The following is a 19,837-nucleotide window of genomic DNA, read 5'->3' as shown; positions in this document are numbered from 1 at the left end:
GACTGCGTGCGGTCCTTACGAAGGGTCTTACGTGCGGGAGCCTCTCTCCACACAGGCTACGCAGTACCTTAGCAGGCACGTAAGAGCCGGATTTTCCTAAAGCGATTTCAGGTTGTGCGTAGCCTACCATCCCGTGCACCAAACATACACTAATATAGGCCACAACATCCTGAGTGTTCTTTTAACTCTGAGTGTAAAATTTTACCCTGACATAAGGTGAAACTATTGATCATCTGACTCTTGATTCATTCATACATCTGCATTGACGTGCAGTCGTGCATGCATAGAGTATATTAGAGGTGTGTGCACTCACTATGTGCTTTGGCCTAATGAAGACCTGCATGCTCATCAACAATAACATGTGTATACCTGGAGCTGCTATTGTATATAAGGTTCACTTTCATGTTACATTCCCTTCTGTGTTAACCAACACTTGTCTCCACAAATGTATGTCCCTTTCCTGTTCAGCCACTTCATGTAGTTAAATGAATGCCACCCGTGTTTGACCCCGGTGAAGCAGTTGACATTCAGTCGACTCCTGGCTATTATTAGTGTGGTGATTCACTCCCTGTATCCTCCTCTGTCACAGTAAACTCTCCTGGAAATGGACAGAGATAAACACAGGCAGGGGCAGTCGACTACCGCCATTTAGAGGCAGGGCTCTTTAGATAAATAATGAGTGACTGCTGAAGAGAGAGGGAGAGAGCAAGACAGACAGAGAGAGAGGAAGAAGGAAATGGAAAGGTAATGTGAGAAAGGGAGAGCGAGAAGGAGAGAGAGAGATAGGGAGAGAGACAAACAGACAGAGAGAGAGAGAGAGAGAGAGAGAGAGAGAGAGAGAGAGAGAGGGAGAGAGAGGCAGAGGGATATGGAAACGTACACTAATGTGAGAAAAACAAAAAGCAAGCAGCAGAGGCTGGTTGTCAGAGATACAGTCCAAATTGACAGCACTGTGAGCCAGCCCAGCTAGAGGCCTTCTGCTGGGCATGGTAGTGAGCTGACTTGTTCATTTGAGCATGTCACACACAACCTCCCTCCGAAATGGACCAACCCCCCCCCCCACCCCTCCACATCTTTCAGGCACAGAATACAAATCAAAGCTACAGAAAACCCTTGAGATGAGCCCTTTAACCATCTACATGCCTGACTAGGTGTGCTACACCAGCAGTGGTTCTCAACCTTTTCTGGTAAGGGCCCACTCGAAAATCTCTAAGGCGTGTGCGGCCCACCCATCTGACCACTTAACACGGCAGCCTGTTAAGTGGTAAGATGGGTGGGCCACGTGCACTTTCAGAGCATGTTTACTTTAATGATCAATCAATGGTGTACAGATGAAGTTCATTCATCTGTACCAAAATGAAAACTCATTTTCCAAGGTATTAAAGAAAACATATCCTGACCTTTTTTTTTTACATTCATTTTGTAGCATTAATGTTATTTTATAGTTTAGTAGTTTTTGCCAATTATTTGGGGGGCCACTTGCAATATCCTCTCTGCCCACCAGTGGGCCCCAGCCCACAGGTTGAGAACCAGTGTGCTATACAGGACATAAGGCACCTGCTTGTGAGGGGTACAGAACAGAATACAAACCAAAACGCCAATTAGAGACCAGGCAGAATCTCATTGTGTTGCTGAAGGATCTAAAAATGTGTCTTCCTACTCTATAATCTATTATTAGCAACTTAAATTAACAAAAAACTATAAAATAATATACAGTTAACGTTTCTGACCACACGCTAGCATAGACGTAACCTTTCAATGACTAGTACCAAATAGGCCTATGGCTATTAAAGATGACCTCTTAATCTGAACATGGAAAATAAGCAGCCTAATGTAACGAGGCAGAGAGCAGCCTATTAGCTAAATGCCCAGAACATTTCTGTGATGCCTGCGGCCGCATAACATTATCAATCTCGGTCACCTTGAATTGATTACCCCTGCATAGCATTTCAGAGAAAGACTGATGATTCACATTGAGCTCGGAGGCCAATAACACGTAGTTCTACCAGTCTCTGAGCAGACCGTGAAAGATGCGCGTGTCGTGCATTCAAAGGGCGGCGAGGTCATCTGTTACGGTAGGTTAAAGAAGGATTTGCTCTGAACTGTATTATGTAACACACATCCCATGATGCTAGAGGGAGTTCCAATATAGTCGCAATTAAACGGTTCTGCGAATACCGTGTGCAGAGCACGCCGAATGTCATCTGAAGGGTAGCGGGAGCTTTATGCACGACAGCCCGAAATCATCATCAGATGCATAGCCTATCGCTATCACGTTTTCATGTGTCAGCGCTAGCTCTGGTCCAGAGCGTTAGCGAGTTCTCTCTAACGCTCTGTTTAGGAGCGGTGCTCCTCCCATGGACTGAAAATTCTGAAAACTGTAGTAAAAAAATAAAGGAAACTATTTCGCTACTTATCAAAAGAAATTAATGTTTTGTGTTGTTGAAGGACTATTCTCCAGGGTGGGAAGCCTCTCAGGACCCCACCTTCTCTGTATAATACACTTTTTGGGCAGAAAATAAAATATGTCCGCCAGACGGAAATGATTGTATTTACTCCACTGCGCCCTCTACAGATCTGGTCAATATAAATTACCATTGACCAAAACCGTAGAGGGCGCAGTGGAGTAAATACAATCATTTCCGTCTGGCGGACATATTCTATTTTCTGCCCAAAAAGTGTATTATACAGAGAAGGTGGGGTCCTGAGAGGCTTCCCACCCTGGAGAATAGTCCTTCAACAATACAAAACAGCCTTTGTTTCAGTGAGTAGCAAAAATAATTTTGTTTATTTTTCCTTTTTTGTTTTTGCTAAAGACGGAGACCTCGCAATGCAGTCAGTGGAATGTTCGGTCTATGAGCAGAGCACTGCGGCTGGCAGAGCTTTAGAGAGAACTCACTAACGCTCTGGACCAGAGCTATGTCAGCGCGTAACGGTCGACGAGTATCCCGTTTTCTGCTCAGAAACACATCAGCGTCGGTAAGCCATAGACAGACATAATACATAGACTCTGTGCCAAAAACAATTTCAAGCAACTCGATGTCACCCATGGAGCTGATCATCGCTGCACAGCAGGTAATGGAGTGCACCCTGCTCCCACGTTACCAGTGCAGCACCACCACCACCGCAGGCTTGCGACATAATTTATGCAAATGATCCACGTATCAAATCATTACCGCACTCTCCAACAGCCAGTTTTTTTTTTTTTCGGCAATAGGCTAGTGTTTCTCCTCCTTACCTGTGAGGCTTTGTGGAATTGCTTCTTGAATCCCGCTACAGACATGGTTACTCTCTGGTTGGGATGTCAACGAACGGATGCTGGTGGAGGACTAGGCCTATGTAACGGAATGTCGGTCCTATAATAATGTGGTGGGTTGATGATACAGCAAGGCAAGCCCCTTTCTATGTCTGTTCGTAACCAGAAGGAATCTCCTGTGAGCGGTGTGTGAGGTAAAGCCGTGATCGGACGACTGAGCGTCGTACACAGCGTCCCCGTGACGTAGGTTCGGTCGTGACCAGGCCCCTTTTAAAGAGGCCGCCGATGGTGAAGCCGACCGTGGAGAGAGACCGATGTTATCGTCACGACATCCTTATTAAAATGTACGATGATAATGTGGTTCATGAAGGTACGGATACAGGACAGTGCAGGTGGGTATAATAACCTCTCCCTGATGGGTGACTATTCTTCTCTTTGAGACAGTGAAACATAAGCACAGAGAGTCGCAGGAATATCTCCTACGTAGGCTAGGCTACTGAGAGGACGGACGGAGCTTCAGCACCGTGGAGTGGACAGCGCCCAACAGTGGCCCTTTTTACACCGAGCGGCAACTATTCCTAGTCAGTAACCGAAGTGGCTTTAGGGCAGTGGTTCTCAACCTTTTCAGGCCGCGACACCCCAAAATAATCATATTTGAACTGGGGGAACCCCCCAAAACTGAGGGGACCCCCAAAATAATCATATTTGAACTGGGGACCCCCCACCCTGACAAGCACTTGAAATCGTAGGAGTTGGGACATTACATTTAGTTTGACTCTGTTCCGCAGATACCTATTGTGAAAATAGCCGATCTACAATGATGCGAGCCATTGTTATGAGCTTGTAGATCAGCTGTTTCACAAATGTTTGCCTCTTTCTTATATTATTTGACAATTTGGCCAATGCTTTGATGCAGTAATGGTCCTTTTTCATTTAATTTTTTTAGGTATTATCTTTTGGTATTAAAAATATCTTAAAAAAATAAACAATATTTACATTTTATCCAACCAGATGCCCCTCTCACCCATGCAGCGTGAGCAGATAACGTGGTTCAATGTGCTGGATGACTTTGACAAGGCAACCCAATCATCAGAAGAGTGGGTAGGCCATACTGAACCTGGGACAGTAGCAAGCAATGGTATTAGCTACAGGCAGAATCTTGACAAACTTGTTTATCTCCGCCAGGCCAGTACAGTAGACCAGCAAAGAAGTTCCTCCATCCCCAAATATTGCAAAAATGAATAAATAAAGGGGAACACAGACGGACGGACACACACACGGACACACACACACACACACACACACACACACGGACGGACGGACAGAGGGTAAAACATACTCTCTCGCCATGCCTTTCGGCCTGGCGGAGACAATAAACAGGGTTTTTATACTCCATACCATTGGCCTGTAATTGCTTTAAACATATGTGGGTGGGGCACATTTAGGCTATTATAAAAATACATATCATATATCATGAACATCCAATCATACTTAAATTGGAATCACATGTTGAGGGCATGCTCTATAGAGTACACCTGAGGTGTATAGAGCACACTTCCAAAACTGTTTTCAGGGCACCACAAACGCGACCAGTTGCACCGTCTGTCATGCTATTTCCCCCGCAGCTTCCCCGTGTCCTCCCGACAACTGCACCCTATGACTTGAACTGTGGTGCCACTATATATGTCTATGAATTGAATACCAAGGCCCTCATTGGAAACAAGTCCGCAAGGACTTTTATGAACGGACCTGTTAGACAAAGTATTTTAAATGTAAATGTGTTGTTTTACATTCTTTTGCCTAATAAAATATTCAATCAATCAAAAACACAGCCCTTGGAAGGCAACCAGGCCTGGCGTAGTTCTAGTGCTAGGACTTTAAACGTGTCCCAGGGTTAGTAGTCAGGAAACTAGTAAAAGAGTACAATGGTCAGAGACAAGGAGGACACACAAAATTCATGTGATTCCAGACAGCAGTGCTATTACCAGTATACTGTATGTAGGTACAAGAGCCAACGAGAGGAGTAGAGTGGGACATAATAAAAAATACGGCATAAAACTGATTAGAGGAAGGTGTGGGAGGGAGAGTAATGCGTAATGTAAAAGTATACAACTTTTAGTGGAGCGACATGTGGGATGACAGGGTAGAGAGAGCTGTTTTTCATATGGGCCTAAATTCAAATCTTAGGGGGGCACCTGCCTGGATATGTGGCAGCTGAGCTCCTCTATGCCAGATGGCATAATGAGTCATTAGTAATAACTGTGGGATTTCTGCAACCAGTTTGAGACGCATCCCTTATGGCTCCTATTTCAAAGGAAATAGCCACGGCTATAAAATCATAGGTCTGTGCAGCAATGGGCTCTTCTATAGATAACACTATGAGCATCCAGCTCCCAAAATGCCCAAATAAAGACATGCATTGATCTGTGAAGGGAACGGGGATAATGATATGACAGCGCAGAGACCATTTTGTGAATGGTGTTCATATTTTTTGCACATGAGCTTACAGTAAGTATCATGAAGTTGCTTAATGTGTTTTATTTATCATATTCCATGCTCTCTTATATGGTAGCCTGTGATATGCTTAAAATTAACAAACAAAACATTTTGGCAAAACGCAATCTCGGATGGCATTGTTTGACTATTAAAATCATTAATAACATGCAGACCAGAACTTACTTTGACAGGAATAAAGCATTTAGAAAAGTGCATGTATCTGTAGCTTTTTATTTAAAATTAAGATTTTCAACTGTTCTTTTTCTTGATACTGATAATTATTCATGCTTTGGTCACACTTTACTTGAGCATGCACATTCATACATTATTTACATAGCACCTTTCATACATAGATTCCAGCCGCCATCTTACACGCCATCTTTGAGAAAATATTTGATAGCATTGCACCAGTGGTAGCTATACGTGTGCTATATGAAAATAATATTATTTACTGGTTTGGAATAGTGGGGATCATGAATGCGTTTGGCACAAGGGGAAAGGGGTAAAGTGAATGTTTTTTTTTAACCTTTTTTATTGATTGAATACTTTATTAACAGTTTGCAAATAGTACGGTGGTACGGGTTAGCGATTTTGCCATGTGAACAATTGCTGGTGAAAACTGCTGCAAATATGTAATGGTAAAATAAATGCTATTATTACTTACACACCTACATTATATTTGATTTATTGAATTTCAAAATACATTTCCTCATCACATATTTTCTTGCACTAGGGGTGCATGTATGCCGTGGCCCACCCACATAGAAAGCTGGCCCACCCAATCAATTTACCAAAGATATTTGTTTTGTTGCAAAATATATATTATATATTTTATAATGACTTTCTTTCTTTCATTAAAATGTTTTAGTTTTTTGTGTGATCGTCTTGCTTAATATGAATAAATAAAGTGAAGGTTCATATTAACAGGACTACACTGCAGTGTGTGTGCACGAATCATTTACTGGTTGCAAGTTGTTGCAAGGTTATTTACAGAGGAACCTTTGTGTAACATCTTGAAAACAGAAGTACATCTTGTGTAATGTATAGTCACTATGTTGTCACTGCCAGTAATAGAGAACATAATAGCCTATGCCCACCGTTTAAAAAAAAAGAGAGGGTAAATAATAAGAGAGAATCATCAGTTTGAAGTAGAATGCTTCGGTTCTATCTACTGTACACAGGTATAGGCTACATTTGAAATGTGTGTTTTGGCATGACACAGAAAGCTACCACCGCTGCAATGCTATCACATCTTTTCTAGCACTAGGGGTGTATACCTTCCCAAAAATCACTATGAGAATTATTTCCCCCAGATGGTACCCATGGCCCAAATTTTGGGTCCTGGCTCACAGACTATAACAGTCATGACAAAAACTACACTTATAATAATGCAATGTGAGACCCATAAAATAGTTAAGACCAACATTAATTTATTTAGATAATTCTGCTGAAATAGGACAATATTGGTACAACTCCAGGAAGCCATCTTGAAAAATGCGGCTATGTATTTGAATTTTCAGTGGCCAGCGCCCCTTTTTCACACGAGTGGACCTTACAGAGTATTTGTGCCAAATGTCATGCTTGTATTACAAAGTGAATGATTATGTAATTCATCTACTGCACTAATATAAGTACTAATCTGAGTCTGTTCCAATATAGGGGTACAGGTAGTACAGCATAAACATATTCACTCACTATATACCAAATACAATAATGCACAAGCGGCTGAGTCCTCAAAAAAGGGGGCTACGGTACCAAAGCATACACTTAGCGAGACAGAATAAAAAGAAAGAAGAGCTTAAGGTAAATATTTAAGTACTGCATGTGTCTATCCCTTATCCAGTCCTTTTGTTGTATGAGGTAAAATGATATTACTTCCGCTAACTAGTATTACAATGACAAAAACTATAAATATAACATTGCAAGTTGTAATGAACAATATAACGTGCAAAAGTAGCTACAATCAGGCTCACTCTTTGATGGGAAGACAGGTTAAGACACATACCAAAACTAGAAAACACAATATTAGGCCTTTTGAGTGTTTAACTATTAAAGCAATGGAATGTCTTATAGACCCTCTCTTCTCAATGAATACTCAATTTTAAGTTCACCCCTCTCTCTTAAAAGGTTGTCATTTAATCTACACATTAAAGACAAAGGGACAACAATAGCCTACAAGGTTTGCTAGATAGGGTCCTCGTCACAATATATATTTATAGAATGAAAAACTTACGTGAGTTGTTCATATTTTGCTTTATATGAATTTGTAATGTGTTTGCACTTTTTGTAGAAGTTGGTTGGAAGTTGTTTATATCTACATGGACGGGGGAAGTTGTCTTACCCACAGACACTATAAATGGGACACTTCTGTTGCCCGCAGCACACAGCGCTGCTGAAGGCTTGACGCCGAAACGCGTTCAATGCTGTCTGCTCTGCTGTATACCATGCCTACTTAATATATATAAAAGTGCCTTAAAAGGACAGTTCCGTGAGTGCTGGTATTCTCTTACAGAGATTTATTGTAAAATCATACATTAATTCATCATGAATTTATCATGAACTGATCTTTAATTGCTGGTCACTAATGGTGAACTTAGCCAAGTGTAATATATCATTAGTTAAGGACGTCATTTCACAGTTCCACTTCTATGCCCAGGATGAGCGAGGAGGGTCAGTCTCTGAATGACCACCAAAGACCGACCCTCCTTGCTACTCCTACCCACCTACGAGCACTCATCCTGGGCATAGAAGTGGAACTGTGGAATAGCACCCTTAACTAATGACACATTACACTTGTTAACTCATAGTGACTTCACATTAGTTAATAGTGAGGACCAGGAATTAATGATGAGTTCATGATAATTCAATGTATGAGTTCATGATTAATTAAATGTTAATTACGCGTGTAAATTTGCATGCTCAAGAAACGTGTGAGCATCAGAATCGTGGAAAAGGGTGATTTAAGTGATTTTGAAAGCGGCATTGTTGTTGGTGACAGGCTGGTCTGAGTATTCCAGAAACTGCTGATGGATGTATAGAGAATGGTGCGAAAAAGAAAAAAATATCCAGTGAGCAGCAATTCTGTGGGCCAAAATGCCTTTTTGATGCCAGAGGTCAGAGGAGAAGGACCAGACTGGTTCAAGCTGATAGAAAGGCATCAGTAACTCAAATAACCACTTATTCCAACCGAGTGATGCAGAAGAGTATCTCTGAACGCACAACACGTAAACACTTAAGGGAGTTACAGCAGCACAACACCACACAAGGTGACACTCCTGTCAACCAAAAACTGATGCTACAATTTCCCTGGTCTGATGAGTCTCGATTTCTGCTGCGACATTCGGATGGTACGGTCAGAATTTGACATCTACAACATGGATCCAATGAATGGATCCATCCTGCCTTGTATCAACGGTTCAGGTTCAAAGTCACCTTTCTTCCCCATTCTGATGCTCGGCTTGAACTGCAGCAGATCATCTTGACCATGTGTACATGCCTAAATGCATTCAGTTGCTGCCATGTAATTGGCTGATTAGGATATTTGCATTAACGGGCAGCTGGACAAGTGTGCTATTAAAGTGGCCGGTACATGTCTCACAGTCTAAAGTGCAATATAATACAAAAATCACACCTGTGTGAAGGTAGCGGCGCCTTTGATACATTTTGTCATCAATAAGTGTTTATAATGTGTTTATAGCCACGTGTCACGTGAAGCTTGACCAATCACTTTGTTGACGTGTCTGACCAATCAGAACGTTGACGCAAAAGCCGGGTATAGAGGGCTAATATCCGCTCTATACCTAAAGGTATAGAGCGGCTAGCGCCGCTAAAAATAGCAGAAATGGCAATATAGCCATTGGAGAAAATCTAATTAAACAATAAATGACAGTTAGGGCCCTTAAGAACCTTGTCATCACACACCCATAGTAGTAGAATCCTCAGTGTTTACTTAACTATGAGAAGGTTAAAAGGGTATATGTACAGAGGATTTTACTGTACAGCAGCCCTGACTCTGTGATGTTGTCTTCGTCGCTCACAGGAACCCCTCCAGTAATTTAAACTCAGACTAGTGTCTCCAGTGTGCAGTCTGTTGATTTGTATTTACAGCCTAAACTGATGAATGTACTGTGTGGTGCGTGTGTGTGCGTGCGTGCGTGCGTGCGTGTGTGTGTGTGTGTGCCTGTGTGTCTATATGTCTGTCTGTCTGTCTGGAGGGGAGGGGGGTATAGATAGTCAAAATTTGTGTAATATGGTGTTGGTGAATAAATTCAATTTGATTTAATTAGCACTCACCAGCTATTGATGCACAAATGCCTTCTGGTGGTGGGGAAGAGGAAGTGTGGGTCTCATGAAGAACATGATGGCATTTCTTGAATCAATGTCGCCATCTTGTGGACAATATTCTGACATGCATGCTGGAGGAAGAGAGGGAGAGTGAGAATACAATATTTCATAAGTACCTACCTACTGTAAATGGATAACAGCACTATTAATTGACAGGTCCAAGCGGCATCTAAATACCAAATACCATATATACTATATATATATATATATATATATATATATATATATACTATATATATATATGACATAATTCTGTCTGTTGTCCTTTAGCGCAAACAAACTATACTATAAAAATGGTCGAACATTGGCCAAATTGTCAAATATTACCTAAGAAAGAGGCAAACATTCAGTTAAAAATATGAAAAGGCAAGTAAATGCTGTAGGTGGTCAATTTCACGGTTATGTTTAGCAATGCAGCAATATTTATTGGCATAATGTGGCTCATAATATTATATGTATGTCAAGCAAAAACAACAGTCTTATATCATTTTATATATATATTTTAAATTAAAAGGCTATGCCTCCACCTAGTGGTTAAAAGTGATATACCATATGTAAGGTTCAAAATGTGCATCACCTGCCATAATGGGTATATCATTCACCTCTCTGGGCTTAACGTCTCATAACGTCCAAAGGTTACTGAAATTACTGCAAACACACAAAAGCAATACTTCATGTTAATACAACACATCATGCTATACTTTGTATATTGCAATGCATAATGCAAAGTATAGCATTGCATCACTTATTTTCTTTGTGTTAAATAGCTCTATATTCTGATAGCAATCCTAGTGTTTGTTTAGTACACTCCCTGTCCCTCCAGTTCTTTAGTAAACAGTCAATGTATTTACAGGTTGGGATACCAATTTTATCCAATCAGGAGAGAGAACTCATACAGGATACAGGATAAACAAGTGAAATTGGAGGTAATGACTCAAAGAAATGAACAGACAAAATTGGAACTGGAACACTATACAATTTAAGCTGATTAATGGGTACTCCCTCCTGATTGGATGAAATTGGCAACTCCGACTGAAAATGTATTTTCTGTTTTCTAAAGAGCGGGAGAGACGGGGAGACTCCTGTTACTGAACAAACACTCTATAGCAATGGTTACTATCAGAATATATAGCTTTAACCTTTTCACAAAAGCCTTTTTATTTTAACCAAAACATATCACTTACCCTACCTTTAATTTAGTATATACCGTATACCTTGAAATGCAACTGAAGATGAATGAGTGTCACAACCCTGCTTAAAAACAAAACAAAACAAAACAACAACCCTGCTTCACATGCACAGTTAAAACACTCACAGCTGACACCTACAGTACATTAACCACACAGTGCCAGTTTTCTACTGCTACCAATGAAATAGCAGAGGGTAGGCTGAACTGGAAAACATGATCTAAACCAGTGGCTTTCAAACTTTTTGTGTCCAAGGCACCCCAAAGGACAAGTCACCTGGGCACACATCCTCCTATAATTCCACAAATTCTGTCATCCAAATCTGTCACCAAAACCTGTTCTGCCCGGTTCTCCTCAGTGGTTGTTGGAGCAATTGATCTGAATTTGCACAAGGGCATTGACCATTATCATGTGCACGGAACAATGACGCCCGTTTCCCAAAAATGTAAGCTGTTTATTGCGTTTTTATGTAAAAGAATTCCGGCTATGTGAGCTATCGTCGGCATGCTTACAGCCCCCGAAGCTATGGGAGGAAGGGGTCCTCCTTGGGGCCAAAAAGGTTTGGAACAATTGCTGTATAGCACAGCACATAACCCAAAGTCTATTACTACTTTGAATGCACACATCCCCTGGTATGGACTAGTGTTCATAAACGTGCAAAATGGCCTCTACAACACATGGATGTTATCACTCATGTAACTCTGTAAATATTTAATTATATATACTAATGCCAAATGAAAAGTTTAACCACTTTTATGCTTTAACACTTTTTCAAAAATTGAAAAAGTAGCAGATCTACTATCACAACGCATTGAATCGCAACGCTGTGTGAGATTTTAGATCTGCTATTCTTGCTATTTTTAAACATTTGTGAAACAAAAAAGAAAATGACATTTAACATTTTTCACTACAATGACATGCCCAAAGTAGGAATGCAAAGTTACTTGAAAGTGGTTAGAATATATATATTTTTAGGGTCTCGAATTTACCTCTGTATTGGGAAACATTAAACGTATTAGATTAAAACTAAAAGACAATTCCTTTTCATAGTTATATTGCAGCGATAATGTGTGGCACACCTGGACTTGTCACACTGTTTGGTAACCACTGATCTAAACAGTAGACATTATAGGACAGTGTTCCACATTTAATTTCCCCAACCTGAATCTTCCAGCTAGCCTCGAATTCCAAGCTGAACATCTTCTGAACACAAGACCACTTGTCAAACCTCTAGGCTACTGCCTCCTCTCCCTGTAACGCACAGGGTGGGTTGGCCAACATACAACATCATTCTCCTCTGGGCTGCTGCTCCACTATAGGCTCAAAGAGAAAGTAAGGATGAGTGATACATCAACATGGCTGTCGGGGACCTGAACGCGGTTCTTTGCACAGTTTTCCTGCTCGCTGGCCTCCGTGTTGGCAGCTCTGATGAAGTGCCCGGTCCCACGGCTCAGTGATCTGTGTGTGAGTGTGTGTGTGTGGCCCGAGGTGAGCGTCCATTTGTCTCCACTCACGAGACCATAAATCTCACCTGTGCTGGGCAGACAGATGGAGGGGGGGTAGGTGAAATGTGAGATCATTCCCCTGAGGATCCAGGACGGAGCCTGCTGCTGTGGGTGTGTGTCAGTGGTTCCAAGTTGGATTGAGACGTTCAGATTTCTATGTTCTTGCGTAGAACATCGGAATGCATGCTCAATAAAAACAAAGTTATAAAAAAAAAAGAACATCAGAATGCATTAACACAGTGGTTCTCAAACCACATAATTGGGGGGGGGGGGGTCCCCAGATGACAGTGAAGTGACAATTTAAGGACTTTTAAGACATTTTTATCTAAAAAAAAAGAAAGAAAGAAAAGAAAAAAGACCATTATTGCATCAAAAGTAAACAACAATCTATACTATAAAAACTGGTCAAACATTGGCCAAATTGTCAAATAATATAAGAAAGAGGCAAACATTTTGAAAATCATAGACACGTCTCAATTAAAACAGTTCTTATTCACTACAAGAACAACTACAAGAAAGTAGTTCCCGGCTACCAGGAAGAGACACTTCCTGGTAGAGACTGTCAGGATTGTTAGCTCAATCTCATTGTAACTAAGACATTCAAAAGAAATTCTTTTTTTTTTTAAAGCCAGATTTAGCTACTACGTCTGTGAACTTCCCATGTGAACTGCTAGCCAAGCTAGTAGCTACTTAGCCTTGCAGCCTAGAATCAAGAACAGGTGGTTTGCGAGTTATGCAGAGCGCTGGTTTTCCTTACAAGCACCACCCGAAGCCCCTCAGTCACTTGCAGTCATACACAGGCGGTGCTTAAAAGCCCCGCACAGCCGTTTTAGAATTCTACTTTTAGCCAAGTCTTTATGAATTGTGTTCATGTCAGTAAGTCATTGATTCCCTGTGGCCTATACCTTTTCACTGTTGACACTTTTATTGCAGAAAGATAGTAGCTCATGACAGACGTGGTGACACACGGTCCATTCCCAGACTTCAGGAGACGGGACATCATTTTCCTGCTTTGGTTTAAATTTGACTGATTTTATATCAGTGATCCACAACTGCTTTGATTATTCATCAGTCATTTACATTTCAGGGTTGAGTATCTACGTTAATCGATAATAATATAATAAACTAGAAAAAGTGCTCCTCGGAGCACAGGTCTCCACCAGGTCAGGTAGGTTAGTGAGCTGCAAGCTGTGTTCATGATTTGAGGCATTTTGTTCAAAACGGAGCACTCCTGCAAACTTTGGAAGCCAATCTTAGCCAATCAGGATGGAATATGAAAAATCTGAAAAAACCTTTTTGTTTCATGACTATAGAGATACTGTGCACCGATTTGCGTGACGTTTGGCCAAAATATGTAGGTATAACAGGCCCATGTGAAAACTTTGGGTCAAAGGTTCTGAATTGGTATCCAGGGAGTGGGTGTGCACAGTTTCGCTGCAATCAAGCCAACGGTGCCGGAGATTAGCTGGTCACAGACGGACAGACACACACACACACACACACACACACACACGGGGTGAAAAACATACTCTCTCGCCATGCCTTTCGGCCTGGCGGAGACAATGAGCGTAGATATTATTATATGTGGCACAGAACACACAGCTTGCGAGTATTTTTTACACTGAGTTAAATGAACGCTGATAATTGCTCTGTGTAGAGGAGGGCATTGTGATTGCACTATATCTATGAGGACAACGTTCAGCACAGTACATGTGTTTATATGTACAGTATGTGTGTCAGTGCAGCTGGAGGAAACAGCCTGGGCTATGTCAGTGCATGGACCAATGGTCATTTGTCACACACACACACACACACACACACACACAAGAGACACATAACCAACACCTCACACACACGCATGCGCACACGCACACGCACACACACAGAGGCCACGGTCAACTGTATGTTTGCGTGCGTGTATGTTTCACCAACCTTAAACCTCCACCCCTCAAATCCAACCCAGCCTCCACACACACACACACACACACACACTTTTCCCAGCCTCCCCCCATCCTCTCACCCCACTCAAACATGCTAATGTACCTGTGCTGTGCTCTAATTGGTCCCAGCGATGCTTGCCCCTGCTCCACCTGCGTTCGGTGGGGAGCCTCAAGTCATGTCCCGCGGTCGGGGCCCCCACTACTGTTTGTGTGTGTGCTGTGCAGTTGTGCACATGTCCTCCCAGTTGTGTGTGTGTGAGAGAGAGAGAGAGAGAGAGAGAGAGAGAGAGAGAGAGAGAGAGAGAGAGAGAGAGTGTGTGTGTGTGTGTGTGTGTGTGTGTGTGTGTGCACAATGCAGGCAGCAACAAGCAGCGGCAGCACTAATGTTATGCAAACAAACACCTCTTTGTTGTTGAGTAATACTTGCGCCTGTCTCTGTGCAAAGAAGGGGAGAAGACCGGAGAAAAGAGAGTGGGAAGACGAGTAACGGGGGTTTAGGGGTGGGCTTGAATTCATTAGTGAGATTACCTGAGGTGTGCTACTTTTTTTCCAAGCGTACGTAATCTTACCAGCCGCCCCATCCCCATCTCCCTTCTTATAGTCTCCAAACTTTAGCCAGGCCTGCTAATGAAGGCTCAGGAAAAGTTTGTCAAGGTGGAGACTGGAGAGGTGCTTTTGTGCTAAGTTCACAACAACCTTTTTCCACTGTGTGTTAAGACACTAAACAATAGCTCCTAATAAAATATATAGTGTTCTGGTGAGAACAAAATTATTTTGACTTTTGGGATTTTGAAGGATGGTGGTGATATGGATGTTAGTTTCACCCGGTGCCAGCTGCCTGCCAGCAAACACCACTGAAATTTCACACAATTATAACATGGTGGTTTGGGCAAGAATAGTTACAATACCAAACACCAATAGATTTCTTTGCAGTGGGCAGCTAAAGTGTTATAGAGGGTACACAGTTGAAGGTAATAACATTAACTCTGGCTATCTTTCATGTATGTCAGTGATGTCAAACTCATTTTAGGTCAAAGAGAAGATTGTGTGCACATCCCACGCCTGCATTTAGGCCAGGTGCTGGACATCAAGGGAAGAATCAGGCAAATATTTGCCTGATGAAGACCTAGAAGGTCGAAACGTTGCAAAAATAAGAAGTGACTTTCTTGGAGCTTGAGAACAGTGTGCAGACTTTCTTCTTCTTTTCCTAAACTCATTTTAGGTAACAGGCCAGATTGGGCAAAATGTGACTTGATGCAGGCTGGATCTGTTGTGCGCGTTTTCCAACAGCTATCTCTGCATTCATTGTTTTCCACCTGTCATGTGTCTACAAAGTATTTAATTTTATGAATTTTGTTTCTTATTAAAAAGACACATTAGCAGTACTTTTTATGATATTAACTTACAGTTGTAGGCTACAAAAAAGTTGTGATGAGATATTAAAGAAAAAATACCTTGAAGGAGTAGTTCACCCAAGCCAATAATTTGATGACCGGCGGAGTCTATTCAGTATAGGATACTCTAAGAGTCTCCTATACTGAGCAGCCACCCGGTTATCGAATTATTGGCTTAGGAATGCGACAAAAACTAAAAAATCTCCATGAATTTTAGGCTTCGTGGGGTGTATAATTTATAGAAAATAAGTAACTTTTTGGGTGAACTACTCCTTTAAAGCTGCAATCTATAACTTTCATGTCCTACCTGAACCCAGGCTCCCTGAGCAAGCGCCATTTTATTTAATTGTTTTAATTACTGTTGAGCTATAATGGAGAGCTCGTTTGAGTTTCATGCAACACCACTTGTGAACCAGTAGTAGGTCCTACCCAACCACAGGATCTAAATGTTATAAAAAGTTATGGATTGCAGCTTTAACACAAAGCACATTTACGGTATAGGTGCTCTGTTATTTCCACCAAACTGGATACCGGTGCTGGAGGTGGCAGAGTGACAAGGAAGGACATGATCATAATTGACTACAATAGAGGATCAGCCCAGGTTAGAAGGTAAGGTACTGACAAGAGAGGCGAGGTTGAGATGGTTTGGACACGTGAAAAAGAGGGGTCCAATGGGAGAAGGATGCTGAAGATGGAGGAGGTTTATGGATACGATGAGAGACGACATGCAGGTGGCAGGAGTCACAGAGGAAGGCGCAGAAACAGATGGAAACAGATGACCCGCTGCGGCGACCCTGATGGGAATTAGCCGAAAGAAAAAGAAGAAGTTATATCCTCCAAAAAGACATGAAGCCATTCTTGGTCATCCAACTCCGCCATTGGCTTCTCTTTCTCATTCATGAATAGTTAATCCTGGACTTAATTGAAAGAAAAAAAGCTTGTGCATTGCTCCTCTGCTCTAAGGGCAGACTTCAATGTGGTAGACTTTGTCCCCTTTACTTTTGGACAAAATGGTGTCAAATCGCCGATGGTTAGTGCTTAGGGTGGTAGGTGCTTATGCACAGCGGGTGGCTAACTGCTTTCTATTGTTTTCTAAGTACACATAACAAGCTGCTGGCACAGCAGGTGGCACAGACTGTGGTAAGGGAGAGTGTGGCGTGAGTGGCGAGACCAGCTGCCGTACACAGACACACAATACAATAATAAATGGTCATGATGAATTTACCCCCGCCACCCACACACACACACAAAATAAAATACAAATAATGAATAATAAGTTAAAACGTTTAAGTGGCCAGCAGTTTGACACCCCTGATGTAGGTGCTCCTATTTACCAGCATGGATGTCTCCTTTACAGTGAAAACTGTACAGTGGCATATGTTATTACCTTCAGCTGTATTTACCATCTATGACACAACAAGATGTCCGCTGTGAACATGGTCCCTCCTGCATGCAGTGCAGAAGCAGAAAATACCAGACTGTTTCATCCCCAAAAGCTGAGACATCACAAACACATGTTCATCTAACATTACTTATCAACAAGACTCAATAAACAAAACAGAATTTCATTGCATAAGCACAAACTATAGCACACAGAGAGATACTGTACAAGACTGCCGAAAAAGTACGATTTATAAGTAAATTTCACCAAATGCATTAATAGGCAATGTTTAGATAAACTCAGAAACGCTGCACTCACGTTGCGCCACGGAATTTAAGGTTTAGCAAGTTCATGAAATTATGAATGATATACTGTAGTGTATTTGCACATACAATTACAAAACATACAGACATTATTTGGTGGTGCTATGGCCATGCTAGAGCCCCCATTCGGTGTAATTATGTAGAATGTCCACAGTAGACAGTGACATTGAAAAGACTCTATGATGATGAGTTGTAGAGGATAGCAGTTTCTCTGATATGCACCATGACAGTAGAGGAGGAGCTGGATTAGAGACCAGATCAACCTTCTCTCCTTCTCTGCCCCAGGAGATCAGGCTAGAGGCTTTGGAGTGACGGCTGCTATGGGACTGTCCACAGGGAGAATGTGAGAGAGAGCAGAGTGTCAAAGAACACAGGAAGAGTGCAGTAAGTATGTAGTAGGACGAGAGAGAGAGAGAGAGAGAGAGAGAGAGAGAGAGAGAGAGAGAGAGAGAGAGAGAGAGAGAGAGAGAGAGAGAGAGAGAGAGATGGAAGGAGTGAGAGTAAGGGAGACAGAAAGGTAGTGAAGATGGAAGGAGTGAGAGTAAGCAAGAAAAAAGTAGGAGCCTTAGTGGGCTCTAGGGGAGGCTGAAGAAGGTCCTGAGAGGATAGATATATACACATCCTTCTGCCCTACCCATCCCATCCTATCCTCCCAGCCTCAGCTTTATCACACAGCATCAAAACAGGCTTCAGTCCCCAGAGAGCCTGGGCCCTTTTTCATCTGCTACCCTAGCTTCCCACGGCGGGCCGCATACACCCATAATCTGCTGCCGTTTCATGTCCGCACAGCACCAGAGGAGGATGAGGGACTGGAGCAAGTGGAGATCAATGAGCCTGGTACAGAGTTACGTACAGTATGTTTTGTGCGGCAAGGACACATACGGTTGTTACTGTTTTATTTACGTTTTCTAATAGTGCCATCTTGATGTAGGGAATAGCAAATAGATTGTGTGGATTCAGCCAATATTGAGAGATGTTGCAGAGTTGTGATAGATTGCTTGTGACCGTGAGCCGGTCAAGCAGAAGTTCGCCGGAGTTCTCAAAAGCTCATTTGTGCCCAGTAAAAATGTACTGTGCACTACTGAGCAGGATTTACGGTGCACTTTTGACTCTTGTAAGTTGTCGGGTTTACATAAAAACAAAGTCTTGTCTAATTCTAATGTGAAAGAGTTTTTGAAGCTTCTAAATACATGGTGACATAGAGATAGAGAACGGTTCAGAAGGTATTGAGTCTGTCAACAGCAGTAAACCAGGTCACAGTTACCATTTTGAGGAACTCCAACTTATCACAGTGGCATCACACCTCATAGTGTAAGACGCGATCTTGCATCCACCTCTGGAAACCGAACAATACCTTGCTCCCCGTGGAGTCGAAAATAGAGGATAAGGCAGAAGGAAACAGTAAACATGTTGCATTATACATTTAACAAAAGCACATTTTGGCTGAGTGTCATATGTACCTTGTTATTTAAGACGGTGCCAAGTGTCTGTGTGCCGATATCAAAGCGGGCTGGTGTACTGGCAGCCATCGGAGGGGGAGAGGCAGGGGAAAGAAACTGTGTCAGTGAAAGGGAACGGAGGCCACAAGAGGCTGTCTTCTAAACCAGGACTGATTGTACACGGATGGTGACTGGCAGTTCTGTGATTTGACTGCTTCTTATGCCTGATTTATACTTAATAGCGTGTGGGAGTAATGCACTAAAAATAGGTGCGTGACACCCATGCTCACCTAAGTATAACTCGGGTATTATTGTTCCTGTTCAAGCACACACACACAGAGCCATATTTAGCATGCAGGGATGCACACATAATGTACATAACACATGCACACATAACACACAGGATCATACACATGTGCATGTGTGCACACACAAACACCACAATCATGGACTGACCTCTCAAAGTCAGCTTCTGGCTGCTCCGGGAACAACCTCTGGTGAGACCAAGTACAATAAATTCAACAAAGATCTGGAAACAGGTGGATTAAGAAGAAAAAGGGAAAAAAGACAAA

The 19,837-nt window shown here is 42.1% G+C and overlaps 1 protein-coding gene across 2 annotated transcripts in view; it reads right to left on the bottom strand.

Moving 5' to 3' along the window:
* Nucleotides 1–3,435, bottom strand: part of sh3gl2a (SH3 domain containing GRB2 like 2a, endophilin A1) — a 73,318-nt gene extending 69,883 nt beyond the window's left edge. For both annotated transcript variants that reach the window (XM_084047584.1, XM_084047585.1), the window contains exon 1: nucleotides 3,239–3,435. In XM_084047584.1, the coding sequence (XP_083903710.1) occupies nucleotides 3,239–3,283 (45 nt within the window). In that variant the 5' untranslated portion in view covers nucleotides 3,284–3,435. The remainder of the gene's footprint in view (nucleotides 1–3,238) is intronic.
* Between the last annotated feature and the right edge of the window lie 16,402 nt (nucleotides 3,436–19,837).

This window comes from Gymnoscopelus microlampas (genome assembly GCF_963454915.1).
Source record: "Gymnoscopelus microlampas genome assembly, chromosome: 2".
Taxonomy (NCBI): Eukaryota; Metazoa; Chordata; class Actinopteri; order Myctophiformes; family Myctophidae; genus Gymnoscopelus; species Gymnoscopelus microlampas.
This window is presented reverse-complemented; position numbering and strand designations above follow the sequence as displayed.